Source organism: Miniopterus schreibersii (assembly GCF_964146895.1).
Source record: "Miniopterus schreibersii genome assembly, chromosome: 14".
NCBI classification, from domain to species: Eukaryota; Metazoa; Chordata; class Mammalia; order Chiroptera; family Miniopteridae; genus Miniopterus; species Miniopterus schreibersii.
This window is the reverse complement of record NC_138114.1, coordinates 46468983-46487147: the sequence shown is the minus strand read 5'-3', so window position 1 is coordinate 46487147 and position 18165 is coordinate 46468983. Positions and strand designations below refer to the sequence as shown.

General features: G+C 41.6%; 1 protein-coding gene across 8 annotated transcripts in view; it reads right to left on the bottom strand.

The window, feature by feature from the left end:
• VTI1A (vesicle transport through interaction with t-SNAREs 1A) overlaps positions 1 to 18165 on the bottom strand; it is a 278815-nt gene that overhangs the window by 107867 nt on the left and 152783 nt on the right. For 4 of the 8 annotated variants that reach the window (XM_081158250.1, XM_081158253.1, XM_081158254.1 and 1 more), the window contains 2 exons: positions 11266 to 11336; positions 10523 to 10595 (listed from right to left, as the gene is read on the bottom strand). In XM_081158250.1, coding sequence (XP_081014376.1) covers positions 10530 to 10595; positions 11266 to 11336 — 137 coding nt within the window. In that variant the 3' untranslated portion in view covers positions 10523 to 10529. The remainder of the gene's footprint in view (positions 1 to 10522; positions 10596 to 11265; positions 11337 to 18165) is intronic. The other 4 variants (XM_081158247.1, XM_081158248.1, XM_081158252.1 and 1 more) reach the window with 1 other exon arrangement.

Here is an 18165-nt window from a genome sequence, read left to right as displayed (position 1 = left end):
TCAAAAACACGTTAGTCATAGCCTCAATATGGTGACGTTACACAGAAAGAAGCCTTTCTGATGCCAGCAAGTGCTACCCCTTAGTTTCCCAAAGGCGGCTCAGGTTCACGGCCATGTTCCAACCAGTAACTATCGTTACAGCTTCGCAAGGCCTTGTCTGTTGAATCCCCAGCACTTGGCCTAGTGTTCAGAAATTTGTGAGTGCTAGTCAAAGAAACATTTGGTGAATGAACGAACGAGTAATAGAAGAAGAGGCTATTCCATTTTATGGGCACATCCTTCGGTAAGAAGATTCTTTGCATCCATTCAGTCTTTACAGCATCTCCGACGTTGGGAACTGCAAGGATGCTTTGCTTCAAGAGTTCTCATCGCCCTTCCTAGATTACATGCTCCATGGAAATCCAGTCAGAGCCAAAACCTGGTGCCATCTTTTTATTTCTCTTTTCCATTTCAAAAGAAAAAGCTGTAGTTAATTCTAATTTCCCTGCGGGCAGAGGGAAGGGACACTTTTCATGTGTGTGAAAGAATGGCACCCCCCAGCCACCTGAGGACAGTTTCTCCCAGGAACACCTGTTTGCTCCAATTGAAGCCTCTCCAAATTGGGTCCCGGGGACCAGGAGCTTGCTCTTCAAATGTCCCACCGTTCTACAATATTCATTCCCCACCTGTCCAATGGCCGTGATAGCTTGGGAATGCTCCAGCCAGGGAAGGCTGTTTCTTGGCCCTGACACGGCAGAGCTAACGGCAGCTAATGTTCACCCAGACTCTGGCCTGAATTCAGTTGCCCGAGTTGAAAAAAAAAGCCTCCCCTTTTCCTTTCCACAGTCCACCAGGCTTAGCACAAGTTCGGGGGGGGGGGGGGGAGTAAATAATTTTCATTTTCATACCAATATGTTACAAAACCAAATTGTTATCTTGCACTTCATCTCTTAAATCTGAGATTTTTTGGGTTTTCGACTCCTAGTCCTATTAAATAGTTGCCAGATACTGAAAATGAGGACTGGCAAATTAATTTCTCCAATGAGGGACGGTAAAATGTAATAAAAATGATCTTAAACACATAATTTAACATGTGATTCAAGGAAGAAAAAGGGTGCCCACATCAAACCCCAATTATGATAGTGAAATAATGTTTTGTTTGAAAAATTCTAACCATGAGAAAACTGTACTTTTGAAAAGCTTACATAAAGCCTTATAAAATAGGAGACCTTTTATCTACTCTGGATCCATGAGCTTGAAAATACTTCATCTACGCAATTCCAAGGCACATCAAAACCCCAGTGAATAAATAAAATGTTCTTTTTTCCCTTTGTACAGAAGCTTTAAAAATTATCCATATAAATGGTTTGGCCTTGAACAAACAGATTAAAAGACCTTAAAGGCTATGGTTTCAGATCATGTATACATAATAGAAAATAGACGTTTTTCTTTATTGGCTGGAGGAGTTTTCTACTAATAAATTCTATAAGCCCATTTGATGAGAAAGGTTGAATTGGCATAGGTGGAAAAATTCAGTGTTTTAAAGTGATACACTTATTGAATAATTAATATGCCACAATAAAATAGCTCATGCACTATGCCAATACTCTGCATATATTCGTGGATCATATGTATAGCAAGTAGAACCAACATGTAGTGTAATTTCAGAGGCTGTTAAGTTTTAGAAATATGTAATTCTAGTTAAGAATGTCAACGTTCTCACTATCTTCTAAAATTGGGGTAAGATGTGGGAGAAGATTTTTCATGTTTACAATTAGAACTATTTAGGTGATGTCAAGTCTTTCTTATATCTTCGAAGACAATCTTACCTCTGTTGCAATTAAAAAAAATTCTCAATAAGCCTTTGGATAAATGATCTGATTTTCCAAAGACAGTATCCCTGCAAAGTTTCTTGTTAAAATTTGTGGAAAATTCAAAATAAATTATTTCCGGTAGACCAACACATTTTAAATAAGTCAGGGTATCAAAGTAATTGAGTAGTAGTTAGTGAGGACATTGTACACAGTTTTATAACAATACCTCACTTCTCAACTTTTTTGGAGTTGGTCATGGACTCTTAAAAATATTATGGAAAATTCCCAGAAAGATGCACACACACACACAAACATTTTCAGAGAACTCAGTGGTTCAGAGATGCTGTGAAGCCCACCCAGGATAAGGGCCAGCGCCCTGTGCCTTCAGACAGAGTGTGGGTGGTTCCACGAAAGCACTTGGAACTTGATTCACAAACTTTTAACTAGCTTGGGAATTGAAAGCTAATAGCTTTTTTTCCTCTTCATCACAAAATCATTAAGGCACCAGAAGATGAGAAAGTAGAGTGGTTTTCCCAGGTAAACTACAATTGTACAGGAAACTTAAGTGCTGTTCTTTCATAATTTCAAGCCTTCTCAACTCTTTAAAAAGTTACCATTCTGGCATTTTCTTCACTGATATTCGTACTTAGTTTCAAAGTTCTCTATATAACTTTGCAAAAGAAGTTACTATCTTTTATAATAGGATATTAAAGTTAAAAAACAATTATGCCTCTTGTAATTTCAGCTTCTATCTTGTCAAAAAATGTTAGCAACCATTTAAAATAAAAAATGGCAACGACCTCAATTAATACCAGCAAGGCGGCAAACTTCAGAATCTAACAAATGCTTAAACTACATTTTTGGATACCGGATATACTTCTTTACAATTGGTGGGGTATTTTTCCCTTAGAAGAGCAAAGAATTCTTTCTTAATACCTAGACGACAACGTCTCAAGATGTACACAGTTGTTTCTTATTATGGCTTCCCTGGAAAACATTTCTGGGAAAGCACAATTCCCAGCCACCTACTTTGTTTACAACAGACAAAACTGCCTGTGTGGTATAAATAGGAGTCTGTCTTTAAATGCTGCTGAGAAATAAAATGCAACCATGAAAAGAAGCCATTTCCTGCCCCCAAGGTGGCTTAAAAAAAAAAAAAAAAAAAATCTTAGCTACTTTCGGAATGGCACCAAAACATAAATAATAATTATCAATCGCCGCACAATAAAAGGCTAATTTAAAAAACAAAAACAAAACAAAAAAAACAGCCCAAGAAGAAAAAGCCCTCCAAGCTCCCTGTTCCAGAGAAGCCCTGGGAACTGTCACGCTGGCCAGTTTTCTCACCCGGGAGGCTGAACCCGCTCTGGCCTCCCGCACTTGAGATGTGTATCTATGACTCGCTCTTGTCTGCGCAGATAAACCTGGCCTTGTCCCCCAACGGCACTTCCAGGAGGAGATTCACAGTCGCTTGACTTTTGATCTGGGCAGCAGCTCGCTCCACCACCTGCACTGCGCCTGAGCTGTGACTGAGCTCGCTTTGTCCCGCCTCGTAACACAGCGAGCCTTTTAAAATGGATGTGTGAATACACTACTTTACAATGTGAGCGTTCAAACAAAAAAATATGGTGGCGGCGGTGGAGGCAGAAGGGGGAGGCCCGAGGAGGGGGGGCCCCGACTCCCGCTTCATGAAGTTCAGATATTGTTTGCAGCATTTAATGGAACAGATGGCCAAAGGCCTCCCCCAGCTTGCGACGGAGCGGACAGTGGTGTGATGGGGTGGGGGCCTGGGACTGCGAGACGCTGTTGGGCGATGGCGTGTGTTAATAAGTAGGCATTTACAAGGGGGGCGGGGGCTCCTTTACTTGTTCATAAGGAAGGCCTAGGACTCCCTGCTTCTAGCTAACAGCTCAAGGCTGCGTTCAAAGACGGCATTGATGGTGCAGGTAAAGGGCACCCACCCTATTCTACATCGCGCTAGAGAATGGCTTGTATCAGATGGAGAAAAGAAAAAATCATAAAAGAAAGGTAATTCAAGAATTAGGTCAGATTGTGGCTCACAGCCGAGAAAAATATAAGATGCTTTTCTACTGTGATTAATTAATGGACACAAGTATTCCATTATTGTGTAGGCACTTACTTTATGTTTGAATGAACATGTTTGCATTGCAGCCAAAGTGCAATAGAGAGAAATCTGCAGGGTTTCAATAAATGACAACCATGTGCACCTAGACAGCAATGGGAAACTATTCTGAGCCCTCCTTCCAATGATTATTCATTGACCATGAGGCTCCTGACCAGCAGCAACTTACAGTTCAGACCTGAGGACCTGGAGAGAACTGTCAGATAGAACTGCCTCATACCCTTAGGGCGGGGATGTGCCAGGGGGACTGTCACCACCTCCCAGAGGCCATTCTATCAACGGCCCGGCTCAGTGGCAAGAAAGGCTCAGCTTGACCACAACTTAAGTTATTTTCATTTTATAAAAAACTATGGATCCTCTGATGGTGTTTCCTGCTGTGCATTCAAGTGACATGTCAACCTGTCTGGACATCTGCACAGGAGATCGTGGAAAGCCCAAGCTTTGGGGAAACCAGAATGACTCCCGGGCTTTATTTCTCTCTCACCGGGGTAGCCTCCCCTATGCACAATAATGTGGGGAACTGTATAAAGCCCTTTTTGGGGTGCGGAAGGGGATAAAACCCGCCTGGGAGAAAATTCAGACACAGTGGCTAATAAACACAATGCCCACAATGCAAAGCAGAAGGCCCAGTGCCCTGTGAGAAGCACAGGCGACTGTGAGAAGAATCAGAGCAAAGACAGATCACTTCTGGCTGGGGGACCACCGAGGGCTGGATGGAAAGAGTGGTGTTTCACCTGAGACCCAGGACACAGCTGAAAGTCCACCGGAACATTTTGAAGATAGCATCGGTTATTTTTGCCCACCTAGCGTCTATTCCCGTTCTTAGTAGAAGCCCTGGATTTTCTGAGGGACCTATCATTTGTCCACTCTTGGTCCGTGTGCCCATCCCTCACACGAAGCCTTAGGTCTAAAACATCAGATCACAGATCAGTGGGGTTCTTACCTAACCAGAGTCCCCCAGAATCAACAGGACTCCATGCTATGATTTTGCTGGATCTACTGGGAAGATGAAATTGTTACAGCTACTATAGCCTCCAAGAGCTCCAAGAGAGAAACCCTGACAAAGGACGGACCCCACACATAAGAACTGAGATGAGATGGAGAAGCAGGACCCAGTCCCGAGGACAGCGTTTGAGCCCTAACTTTCCACCCTGTTTGAAGTTGCTTCTGCCCTTCAGTGAGTTACAAGTGACAATATGTATCTATATTCTGTACCTTTCAACATATGTGACTATGGATAGTTTACGTGACTGAGCACAGTTATTCTCATCTGTAAAATGGGGACAGGATGCTGCTTTCACAGGGGTCTTAAGGATTCAATCCGACAATGTGTATAAACTACCGCTGGGGTCAGACACACCCTGAGGACAGCCGTAGGATTAGACAACTTTAAATGCTGCATTCAAATGTCTGACCCATGACCAGAATTTGATGTTTAAAGCTACAAGGAGGTTATTAAAGAGAAACACATATAAAGAAACCCAAAGCTGTTCTCCAGTTTTGTAAAAACGTCACCATGTCAGCCTCGAAGAGGCCAGGCCATCGGACCAAGGCAACGAGCTGCGTGCCCGGTAACAAATTTACTCACCCAAAAAGGACCGAGATTTTTTTTAAAGTTTCCTCTTTGTAGCATTATTTTAAGCTTGGATCGTAAATCTGTTAAGTCTAAAGGATCTGCAGCAAATTCAATGGGTTTATTTGGAAAGAATAAGCACTTGATTAAAGGGCGAGGAATTTCTCAGGGGTTACGGTTTCGCTGCGGTAATTCCAGGTCGGGCTCACGCTCGGCGCTCGTGAAAACAGGCCGAGAACGAGCCGTGCGAGAAACAGAGAAACGGGAGCGTGTAAGTGGAAGGTCCTTCGAGAGGACATACATTTTTCAGGGCGTAAAAACTGAGGGTAAATTCTCAAGGACACCTTTCTCGCAAGTCTTGAAAACTCTCTACTGTTGAATTTTCAGAAACTGTAATGAGAACAATTAAAATATAACAAAATGTTTCCTTGGCAAAATGAGGCGGGGAAAAGAATGAATTTTTAAAGAAGATTAAAGAACATTCAGTCATGGCTCATCTCTTTAGGAATAAACCTGTTTATTTAAAACACTTATATTTCTGTAGCTTATAGATCTGGCATGGGTATTTCTGGTATTTTTACCCTGAGGAATTATTCTGACAGTACACTTAAATTTTCCAGATGTTTTATCTGTCATCCTATCAAAGCAACAAAACCATGCTGGAAATATACAATGTGATAGCAATGACGGGTGGCAATCTACCCTACAGTGAGTCAGAAGCAGCCCTGACAAAAATTCTGTGTATTGAACAGCGACGCATGAACAGCGCCCGCTTGGCCCACCGCGTTCAGTACCTTCGGCTTTGTTTATGCTGCGGATCAGTTCCGAAGGCCTCTCACCAACTACATGCCTGTTTGAAGAAGTTACTGCACGATGCTGGGAGTGTGAGCAGGACTCACTTTTTGAGGCAAACATTCTGATTTTTTAAAAATTGTGGAAATAGTAGGGGCAAACATAGGTAATGCACGGGGGAGAGAAAAGCATCTGATATTAAGGTAATCATACAAAAAATATATTAAAAAAAATATCACATATGCCATTTCTTTTTGTAAGTCTTTGCCAGCATATATACAGGCAGGCAGTGAGCCAACATAAATTAATTAAAATGTCCTCCAAATTTATGTCAGTGGAGATCCCAAATTATAACTCTGTTACATTCCTAAGGAATCCTTCAGATATGTCTAGAATCAAATACACTATCACTGATAAATGATTTGCTCTTCAGAGGTAAAAAGAAATAGAGTCACGATGTCCTTTGTTTTGACGGAAAACCTTGAAAACTTCCATTTTCATTTCATTCACTGCCAGCACTGTTTGATGTAAAAAAGACTCGCAGTCAAAGTGCAGGAGGAAACGCACAGACACTCACACGCATGCAAATATCTGAGGAGCAACATTTAGGCCTCTCGGTGCTACTTGGGGCACTTTAAGACAACCGACCAAATAATAAGATTTTGTGCAGGTCCATGAAAAACCCATTTCTTTGGTCCCAATCACCACCTGAGTGGTCATTTGTCTCATGAGCATTTTCGTTATTATCTGAAATACCACTTTATTTAAACTCTGTCTGCAGAGCCAGGAAATGAACGTTTGTCCCTGGGTAGCTCTCAGTCTTACGTCAAGACAGAAGGAAAATACAGGAAATCAGCTCTATCTATTCTGATGTCAAGTTTTACTATTATAATTTTGAATGGGCCAATTTTCTTTGTTTTCTCTTCTGGTAACAGTGTGTAGTTACATGAAGAGTCATTATTTATTTATGTCGGTCGAATCAGTTGCTCATCTCACTATACCAGACGTATCTCAGAATATTCTGCATACTTCAGTTCTTTTCAAATCTTGTTTCTCTTATGATTCGATATCATCCTCTATTTCTCTATTTCCCCTGAACATACTGGTTTTATAGCTATTGAAATCTTTTCTATCAGTTATTTATTTTCCTGGCACCCTCTTTAATGACGAGGAAGGATTCGTGGGAGTTGCAGATGCTTCAACAGCTTCCTTGAGAATGAGGTAATTTTATGAATTCCCTCAGCAGGTTAGAGGCACATTTTCTCTACTAGACTGAAGCACTCTGAAGGCAAGAATCAAACTGGATGCCCAAGGCCTTATATATAGGCATTAAATATTTACTAGAAAGCAAATAAGCTGAAAAAGGAAGGAAATAGATTTTTAAAAATCTCATTTTATGTTAATAAAAAGTAAAAAAGTATAAATGGTAGTGGCTGTCACTTACTGGTTTTATTTCCTATCTGCTTTTGGTCAGTATTACAGACAGTCAGGTGGATACATGTACAGATTTTGGAGCTGATGGAACACTGGTTTTACTTGTCTTCACTGCAGACTAATCAATATAAGTAAAATGACCCAACTAAGGGGCCACGGCAGGTCCATTTCATTTTATAAATTTAAAAACAACCTAAGTTTAAACAATTAAAAATAATAAGCATTTTTTCTTTTTAATAAAGCAATTCCTTGGTTTGGTATGCTATAGACTATTTACCTATTCGCAGTCACACAGAATTGATCATGTGGAAATAAGGGAGCCTATGACGTATACAGGTAGACACTCACATGCACAAAAACGACGTTCATTTCCTTTACACGTTCCTGAGGGTGACAGGTGAGCACACTGTCCAACAGTGCAACTTTTCCTGAATCAGAAGCACCTGTGGACATACCCTGGCGCGAGCAGTCTGGGAAGAGGCTGTGACTCCTGGAATAACACCCCAGCAGAGCGGAAGTGAATGCCACGGGACGGGGAGGAGGGAACGGAGGGAGCAAAACCAGAGCATCTGAACAGAAGACTCTGGCACATCAACCCGGGGCCCGCTTCCCTAGAGACTGTTTCCCAGGCAACAGTAAGAAATAATGAAGTAAATAAACCATCTTTGCCTTTTCCCAATTCCAAAAGAGACTGTATATCATGTGGGATAGTACTTGGAAACTAGCACCCACCCACCATCTGCATGTGGCTCCGAAGACGCATCGGTTCCAGTATTGATTCAAAGGGCCTGGGTGCCTTGGCTGATACCAAGATTCCAGCTGTGCCTAGTGAAAAACACAACTGCTGCGGCGCACAGGTGGGCTTAAGAGTTTCCTGGGCTCAGATTCAGCAAGGTGATGTCCACCCGGGGATTTTTATTCCTGCTCATACTCTAGACGGATCCCACAAGGAGATGCGTCAGTGACTGACCGAGTTTGCCGACAAAGGGAACCCCAAGTAGACTCAGCAGAGTCATTTTCTCCTGCTGGCATCTGAAACAAACAGCAGCACTGGTGTGATTTCCCTACAGAGAGCCCCGTCAGAGGTGGCAGGAGTTGTTTGGGTTTCACCCTCCCTAAATGACTTGCAAATTTATTCAAACGCAATACTGGGAGATGCTTTATTTGTTGAAATGACTGTCTGCGGTGCCCTGCACAGAAGGGTGAAGTACATCAAGCAGAAACATGGACAGAAATACATGGTTTAGAAACTCATAAATCCTTATTTGAATCTGCCAACCTGAAAGCCACGTACGGCCTGAATAAACTATTTTTCCTAAATGCTACATCTGATTAAGCCATACCATTCAATGACAGCTGAACTTTCACATTAATATGATATTATTTAAATAACCACATGATTTTTTTTGCACTAAAAATGATGAATGATTTCTAGACAGCTCAATTGACATAAAGCAGGGGGACTCTTTAATGAGATTTGACGAAATGGAGACATATGCAGAATACGCGTTACAGCTCGCATCGGGGGCCTCCCAGGGAAGCCATGGAGGGTGGCTTCCTTTTTTCTTTCTTATTGTCTATAGGCACTGAAGCATTCCTTTCAGTCATCGCTTCTCCATGGGTTTTGAGTTTTCTAGGTCACTGACATCTTACTCTTAATCAGAGAATTGGGTGGTTTATGGTTCTGAATCTGGACGGTGCATTTAGGAGAAGGAGAGGCATGTGGAGTTAGGTCAACGTTGGTTGAAAATGTCCCAGAGCTTTTGACTTTGCTACTGATCAGCCTGATAGGAAATCACATCAGCCTTGGAGACTCAGCAACCACAGCTTTGATTGGTTCTTATGTGATTGATCTCTTTAACACAGCAAACATACTTCTAGCAAGTTATTATATATGGACTCATGATCAGAGAAGACTTTACTTATTTTCAAATAGTTGTCTCTATAGTATCAATGAGAAAAACTATTCTCTTCTTTATAAATCCAATTAAGCTATTCTAGAGGCGATTCTCAACATCTCCCACTCACATTTCTACCCACGCTTCTAAATTGAAGGTTATGCTAGATAATACTCGTATTTGGTAGAGTCTGAATGTAAAATAATTACATGCTGAATACACCTAAGAAAAAAATGGCTCCAATTTTCATACCAATGAAAGCAATTCCCACTCCCCTCAGAAAATGCAGAATATAGAAAATTACCTGCACTCATTATTTTCAAGCTCTCTCGAATATTCTCCATCAAAGGTTAATTACACATATAAAACATTAACATTTGTTTGCTCGCACATGTGAATTCAGATTATTCGGGTATTCTTTAAATTTTAAAAACCATCTTGAAGTATACATAAAATTGAGATGTTTCCCCAAACAGCATCGCTTAAAAAAGAAATGAAAACAAAGGCAACAGAGTGCAGAGCTAATACCGGGGGTGCTCCCAATACCGCAGGCCTGCATTCCCTCTCAGAAAGAGACTACCGAAATAGAAAATAAAATCACTCAGCTCCTGCCATGGGGCCTTCCTCAGGCTATGAAAAAATACTTCATGTCTAACCCTAATTTTTTCCCATAGCTTGAGGTAACCCCTCTAGCTCAAACCTTCTCTCTAATCTAAGGTGCTCAGTGTGTGTCCCTGTCCAAAAAAAGAGTTAATATCAGTGCTCCGGCATTTCAAAAGGGTCCTGACACAGGGTACTAAGAGCAGAAGCTTGCATGCTTGAAAAATGCCCAGTTGCAACGAGATGAGAAACACAGTTAAAAAAAAGGAGAGAGAGGAAGATGGGTCCCTACCTTGCTCTTACCTTCGCAACATCCCTGTCAGGACCCTGGAGCTTTTCCCCAAGTTGGCATCTGTTTCCCGAAGCTGGGAGAAGAAGACCAGCATTAAAACAAAACAAAACATCAGGCAACAAGGTTATTTTCAAAGTGCAATGGCAAACAATCATTTTCTTTCATGATAGAAAATCCAATTCATAAAAAATGCACTGAAATACATTTTTGACACCTATACAATCTCTGGAATTTCTCAGATGTAGAAAAGTACATGTGATGGATAATCCCAGGAGCTTTAAGCTGGATACTTGAACTGGATATAAAAGCAAATGTCTCAAAGGCTGACAAAGTTTGATATGTGTCGGTAATTAATAATTTTTCCAATCTGTGAATGTGCAAAGTTCTAGGAATATAAATGGAAGCAAAATGAATTGAGGGAAGATAAGATCAATATTTTTAGATTTTGCTCTGAAAAATCTAACATAATCTCCTTCAATGACCTTCTTTTCAGCGACAGAGCTGAATAAATATCAAGGTGGGGACATTTCAGGATGGAGATGTAAAGAGTCCGCTTATTCTTTCTCCATCCACACTCACTTGTTTCCTCTCCCCAGCCCTTACACCCGCCCCCCCGCCAACCCCCGCCATTGTCACGTATAGTTACATCTATGCGATTGGGACTGTCTACCCAGGTGCCAAAGACCCTTGACTTTATGCCTTATTTACCGAGTTTGTGAAAAGACTGTACCACTTCCACTTACTCTTTCACGTGCTCTCTGTATCTTTTCTCTGTCATGGCTGAGGTTTTCCAACATCTCCTGGCCGATTTGCTCTATGAAAAAGAAAGTCTGAGTAAGGAGAGATGGCTTTAGGTGTAAGTGAGAATAACTTTCAGCAGGAAGTACCAAAATGTTAAATAAGTGTATATTACATATCAGACACACATTTCAATTCACGTCCTTGAAAAACATTTTAAAAGTACTTGAGGAATTTACCTATTTATCTTATGTATGATGAGATGTGATTTAACATTCAGCCTATAGCCCAGCCAGCGTGGCTCAGTGGTTGAGCATCGACCTATGAACCAGGAGGTCCCGGTTCGATTCCCGGTTGGGGCACATGCCCCGGTTGTGGCTTGATCCCCAGTCGGGGGCGTGCGAGAGGCAGCCGATCGGTGACTCTCATCACTGATGTTTCTCTCTCTCTCTCTCCCTCTCCCTTCCTCTCTTTGAAATAATAATAAATAAATAAATAAGTAAGTAAGTAAATAAATAAATAAATAAAATTCAACCTACAGGACATGACCACCACAGCAACGCCGGTTTAGAGGTGATAGGACTTGCCCAAGGCCACCTCAACATATTATTTGCCAAGATGGAGAGTCCAGGTCCAGTGGCTCTCTGTTACATTGTGACATTCATCCTTTGGTTTTCACAGGCGGTAGATAATGCTAATGATTCTACTCTACCCTTCCTACTTCATTATTGCTCTGGTTTGCATACGCGAGTGAAACTCCATTTAGAACAATGTTGATTGTAACGTATTTACCCCACATAAACAGTCCTCATACGCTCAATTACTGCAGCTTCTTGGTAGTAGAACTGCCCCCAGGCTTCTGCTCTCTTGAAGTTTAGTGTGTTTTTAGCGACTCCGGATATCTGGGTCAGGACGAGGCGCACTTGTTAATAAGGAGTTGAGGAGAGCCCAAGCTGGAGGCAGAAGTTCCAAACTATGTATATGGCAGAGGCAGGTAGGAACATTCATTAAAAGCCACACTGCTGAGTTCCGATGAGGTTTTCCCCCGCTGCGATCATCCCATTTGGTTGGCAGTGGTCGGCTCTTCTCTGACTGCAGCATCTTTTACAAGACCCGACACGGATTCCGCTGCCTTGATACATTTTTTCAGACTCATTCCCCATTGCCTGGGAGGTGCCTTATCTGTCACAGAGGAGTGATGATCTGCCTCTCTCCTCATTCCGGCAGCTTGTCTGACTTTTCTTTTCCTCTTGTATCGTCTCTTTATCCGTAACCTGTAACAGCAATCCTCTCTGGCTAATAAACTTACAGAAACATTAGAAAGTATCTACTATAACAACAGCAAATCATTCAATAAAGTCATTAAGGAATCACCACGGTCGTTCTTTGATTCGTGTGTGAATGCTGACATGCATTTCGGAGGGACATCCTGAAAGCTGCAGGGTGGCGGGTAGGCCGTGCTGAGAGCTCCGGCTGTGACCTCCCGCCGCTGGAGCCCAACCCCTAGCGCTGAGGCTGGCTGGGCTGCCCTGTGCTCCTTCATCTCCAAGACGGGGATGAACACAGGCTCGATCACCGGGCTGCTGGAAGGGTTAAGTGAGGCGATCCAGTTAGAATGTTTAGCACAGTGACTGGGCTATAACAATAACCATTCACTGAATCATAACTGATATTTAAAAACACACCAATGGACTATTATGACCTTGCCCCCCTATCCTGGGTGTGCCATAACCCACTTGAACGGCAATTTTACTCATTGATTAAAACATCTGTCCTATCTTTCTCACAGAATTGTTGTTATAGCCAAATAAAATAATCTACGTGAAAATGCTTTGAAAGCTAGAGGGTACCATATAAATACACGTAACCGCATAGTCATGAAATCAGTGCACTCAGTGAGTAATCATTGAGCCCAGAACTCTGTGTGAGATGCAGACGCTGGGGACACGGCCAGTAAAGGAGACCAGGCCCTTGCACTGAGGGGCCTTCTGTGCTGGTAGTGGAGCTTTAGCAGTTCAAGGGCAAATGTTACATTAGAGTTTGTATTTCAGGGCACATCAGAAAAAGGAATGTACTGTGTGTTCCTTTCAGGATAGAAGCTCCAAATACTAAAAAGGGTTAAGTACAATAACATAAATATATTTTTGATACCTATAAAACTCTGAAAATTCTTTCCAGTGTAGTGCTTTCCCATTATAGCATCTCCTCTCAGACTGACATTAGCTTTTTATTATTACCTCCATGTGATTTGTCCTTAAGGTAAAATTGGAGAAGATATGTGGTTCCCAGGGGAGGCATCACAAAAGTTGGAAGATGATACTGACAGTTGAAAAGGAGGAAACAAGTAGGGTTGAATTTTTTCTTTTTTTCTTTTGCATAATAGCTGTAATATTGAATTTTGTCATTCTATCAAGTGCTACCGTTACACTGACTTCCTTTAATTGACATAATGTAGCAATTTTAATTTATAACTTAAAATCCCTAATATTGATGAACACCATCAATACTGGAATTATTTCAGCAAAATACTATTTATATAATCCTTTCTCCTTTCAAGATTGATGGTATTATATATGTAATTTCAAATGAATAGGAGGGAGATTATTACTGCTACTTTATTACTATTTTTACCACTGTGTCTGTCACCAGTGTAATGTTCCCAATAAGTATTTATGGAAGAAATAAAGCAATGAGAAAATGGAAGAAGGTGAAAAATGGAGCATATGAAAGGTTTGTGATCCGTTCCTGCCCTCAGAGCATATCCAGTGCGGCACTGGAGACGCCCACGTTGAAAGGCAGGGAACAGATCCACAATGCTATCAGGTCCGCGGAAAAACTCTAGTCTGACGGATCTATAGTCTGCCACTGAAGGAATCAATGGAACAAGAGGCAACGGGCTCAGGCCTTTGCAGGAGCCATAAATCCCTCCCTCACTCTCTTGGCCTGCTGGGAAATACCTCCGCATCCTAAGTATTAACCCTGTCTGGCAAGAGGAGAGATACTGGCAAGGGTGCACATGTCCTGGTCTTCACACACAAACATACATTTGTTGCAAACAATTATTTCTTCATTTCTTACTGGCTACCTTCAATTGTAATACAACAACAACGAAAGTTCCTGGCCAAACGTATTAGAGGCACTCACTCTTGCAGAGTGAAAGCAAAATTTCATGCAGAGATAGTTATGTAAGTTTTTCCCCCCCCACTATGTGTTCCCTCACCCCAATCAAACCAAATAGAACACGCAACTTAGAGGGGAATCTTTTAAAAAATAGATTGTCCTTGGTCAGAATAGTATTAGACGCTTAGGGATTATTTTATTTAAAAATTAGTAACATTGTTAGGTTTACTTTTCTTGAATAATTTAACTTCAGATGCAACCACTCACCAAAATACCAGCAAAGAACACAAGCTCGCAGGCCTACCCCAATGCAGACGTGATACCGAGTCCAGAGTTTCCAGTTTCAGACTTTCGAAGGGCCTATAGAATGGGAATAGCCGTGCTCCCGTTATTGAAATAGTCTGAGAAATTAAAAGTTTTATAAACACTTCCCTTGTTGACTGTGTGAGGATCTTCCTGAGGGGCAGAAACAATGGGAAGCGTAAGGGAAAATCCAAACTGATGCCGCCGGCTGGAATTCTCCGCGTCAGTGTGAGCCTGATGAATGAATTCGTGGGAAGAGAAGTTCCTTCCTGCACTTCTGTCCTTTCCACAGGGGTCCCGGGAGTCATCCTGGGAGCTTGGCATTCCAATTCTAAAGTAAGCTTTTGTTTTCACAGTTACCCAGAATGAATCATATCCTTGATCCATGGCCCTTTTTATTGGGTGACAGGCTGCAAAGTGGGTTTTGGCTAACGTTTCCTCTCTTTTTCAGTATGCTAGGGGGAGGGGAGAGTATACAGTAGGCATTCAGCACTTTCCTGCCCCATAATGGAACGAATCAGGGATCCGCCAATTGAGCAGGGTGCTTCCTGAAGGACTGGCCTGGCATCACTAAAGATAAGACTTTGGTCATGGAGCTTGTATCACTGGAAGAAGCATCACTGCTTTCCATTCATAAAACAGTAATGCTACCTGGGCCCCCGTAAGACTGACCTGAGTGAACGTAAAAACATTACTGAACTCGTATTTTGGAGATGAGCAGGCTAAAATATTCTCTATGAGAGGGCAGAATTGACTGACGCCCATATCATGTTATAGTAACATGGCTGAAGGGGAGAAAGCCTCAAATATAATTCACCAGAAAATGTTCCCTTTGCTCAATTCAAAATATTCAAGAAATGATTTTAGCCACTGAGCTGTAAGCAGTACACGGACCAGAAATTAATGATCATGCCTCAGCACACTTATGTTTAACTTTCTTTGTACAAACTTTATCAAGGATGTGGTTTCTAATAAATTCATTTTAAAAGTAAAAACAGCCCGTTGAGTCTTCTTTTAAGGACTAAGAGAAGGGAGGTTATTTTCTGGCTCTCAAAAACATCATTAGCAATTTTAGAACCAGGTCAAAGGCGTTTGAAAATATGCAGCTATTGTCGGCACGCAGGGACGTCTATGGAGTGCCGGAGTACAAGGAAATACCGTGAAAGAACTTTTTATTTTGAAGCACGTGGTTTTATATGTATGTTGCAGAATACCAACCAGACAGATGGAAAACACAGTGATATTTCCTAACGATCTGGAGTGCTGAGTTTTAGACATGGCTTGGGAACTTCTGGCCACTGAGTCCAATAAAAGGACAAACGTACTGCTTTGGGAAAGCAGAGGAGTCATGCCCAGCTCTCCCGGGGGGCTGCTCACGGAGTGGCTGGGCCAGCCACACGGACTCTGGGACCATGACCGGGGTGGGTCGCTTCCCTCAGTGTGGATGTTACTCAGACAGGAGGAGCCTTTTCAGTTCCTGACACCTGGAAAGATGGGGAATGGAAAAGGCAGTTCTTTCACCGTCTTTTATTATTTGACGATTCAAGACAGGTGGGGAACTTCTGCCTATAGACAGGAGGTAGAAAGATCCCAATGACCACTCTCATAAAAACAAACCCAGACAAAATAATTACCATTCTTGTCTTGGGAAGTCCAATGTAGGCACAGAAGCTCTGGAGAGAAGGAAACACCTCTGCAATGTTAGGAATCAATGACTATAAAGTCTTAATGCCTCTTTTTCTCTATAGAGCATTTAAGCCAACTAGACCACAAAGAGCCAAATGAGGCCCACAGATGTAGTCCCATCCCCTGTCCCCTGGCCCCAAAGTTAAAAACAACAACAACAAACTCAGACTTAGATATTTTTAAGCAAGTTCTATACTCTCGTTTGTCCAAATCTACAATGTTGGACCAACTGCTTCATACAATAGCCTGCTTGGGCTCTGAGGACATCTGCATTTACTATGTGGTATAAAATATTTACAAGCACTTTGATGATGACATTATTCCAGGAAATTATACATTCATATAAACTGAAGGTAAACTTAGTATTCTTAGTAGAAATATAGCCCAAAGGTGCCCAGAGTCCTGATTTGTCTCTTTCTTTATCTTTTTAAAAGCTATGATTAAAAGTTATGATTTAACACTACCTCCTTAGCAGGTCAGCATGTATTCTATTTTGCTTTAAAACGATCAAATCTATCATTAAGCAATTAAAAAAATCATCAGCGTCACTTTCATCAAAGTCATGGTAGCAGAGCCTCCCCTTAGTTACCCGGTTTGCTGCAGATAATTAACAAACACTATTCCCAGAGCCCTCAGACATCAGTCAGCGAGGCTGTACCATCAATAATGATGCTCTGGAATGAGCAGGTACTATGTAAATTGAGGTTGTTAAACAAAAGGAACCATGTTAATTACAGCGCCATTCAAAAATGAGAATGAATCAGTTCTATTCTATGAAACAAGACCAGAGGGGAAAGCCGTCCCCTTTTCACAATCCAATAAAGAATGTAAAAGTCAGGCGATGAAGTAGCAGACAACCTGAATGGGCAAAACTGTCAAAACACATCCCAGAGGCTCACTTGTGGAATTTACCAAACGTGTATTTACTTAACAGACAAGGGAGCCGTGAACAGCATCGTCCAGATCCCAGGGTTGAATGAATCACTCATTCTGGAAGAACAAAAAGTGCCCTAAACTATTGACAAGTGACTAGAAAGTAATTAGAAAAGCTTTTGAGAAATCATTACCGGCAGAGTTGTGACCTGCACACATTTCTGTCACTGAATGTACAACATTCTAATTATCTCTTTATTTGGAAGTCACAGTCGGGTGGACTACAGAACTTACGTGGCTGGCAAACATGCTTTGTTTTTATGAAAGACGATTTTAAGCATTTCTTAACTGGTTGGCAACCTTTTTTTTTTTTTTTTTAAATAGGCGATTTCATATAAAAAGTGGACTCTGGCTTCTTTCAAAATTTGGAAGATAAGCCTACACTGGGTCCCCACTACCACATACATTTGAGTTGATTACTGTTGCTGTGAAAGGCAGGAAATCAGAAGATGACATTCCAACCACCCCCTCCCAGCCCGCCACACACATATACTTATAAAATAAAACACAGTCACAGGGCTTCAGACCCATGCTCAGAGACTAACAGGAGAACGCTTGGCTCAGTGTAGACTCAAGTGTCATATTCGAATACAACATGATACCAGAGTCACTGGCCTGGGCATTCCTCTTCTTGCTATTTCCTTTTATGGTCTTAGTTTGAACTGAAACTAGAAGAGAGAGATGGCCCAAAGGACAGAATCAGTTCAGGTATGTGGCAAAAGATGCATGTCAATATACACACACATGAGTAACAGACACACATAGCTTGTGATCTTCAGGTTTAAATAATAAAAATGATTGAAATCGCATACATTTGAAAATATGAACTGGCTTCCTTCACTTAGCTTGATGTTTTCAAGGCT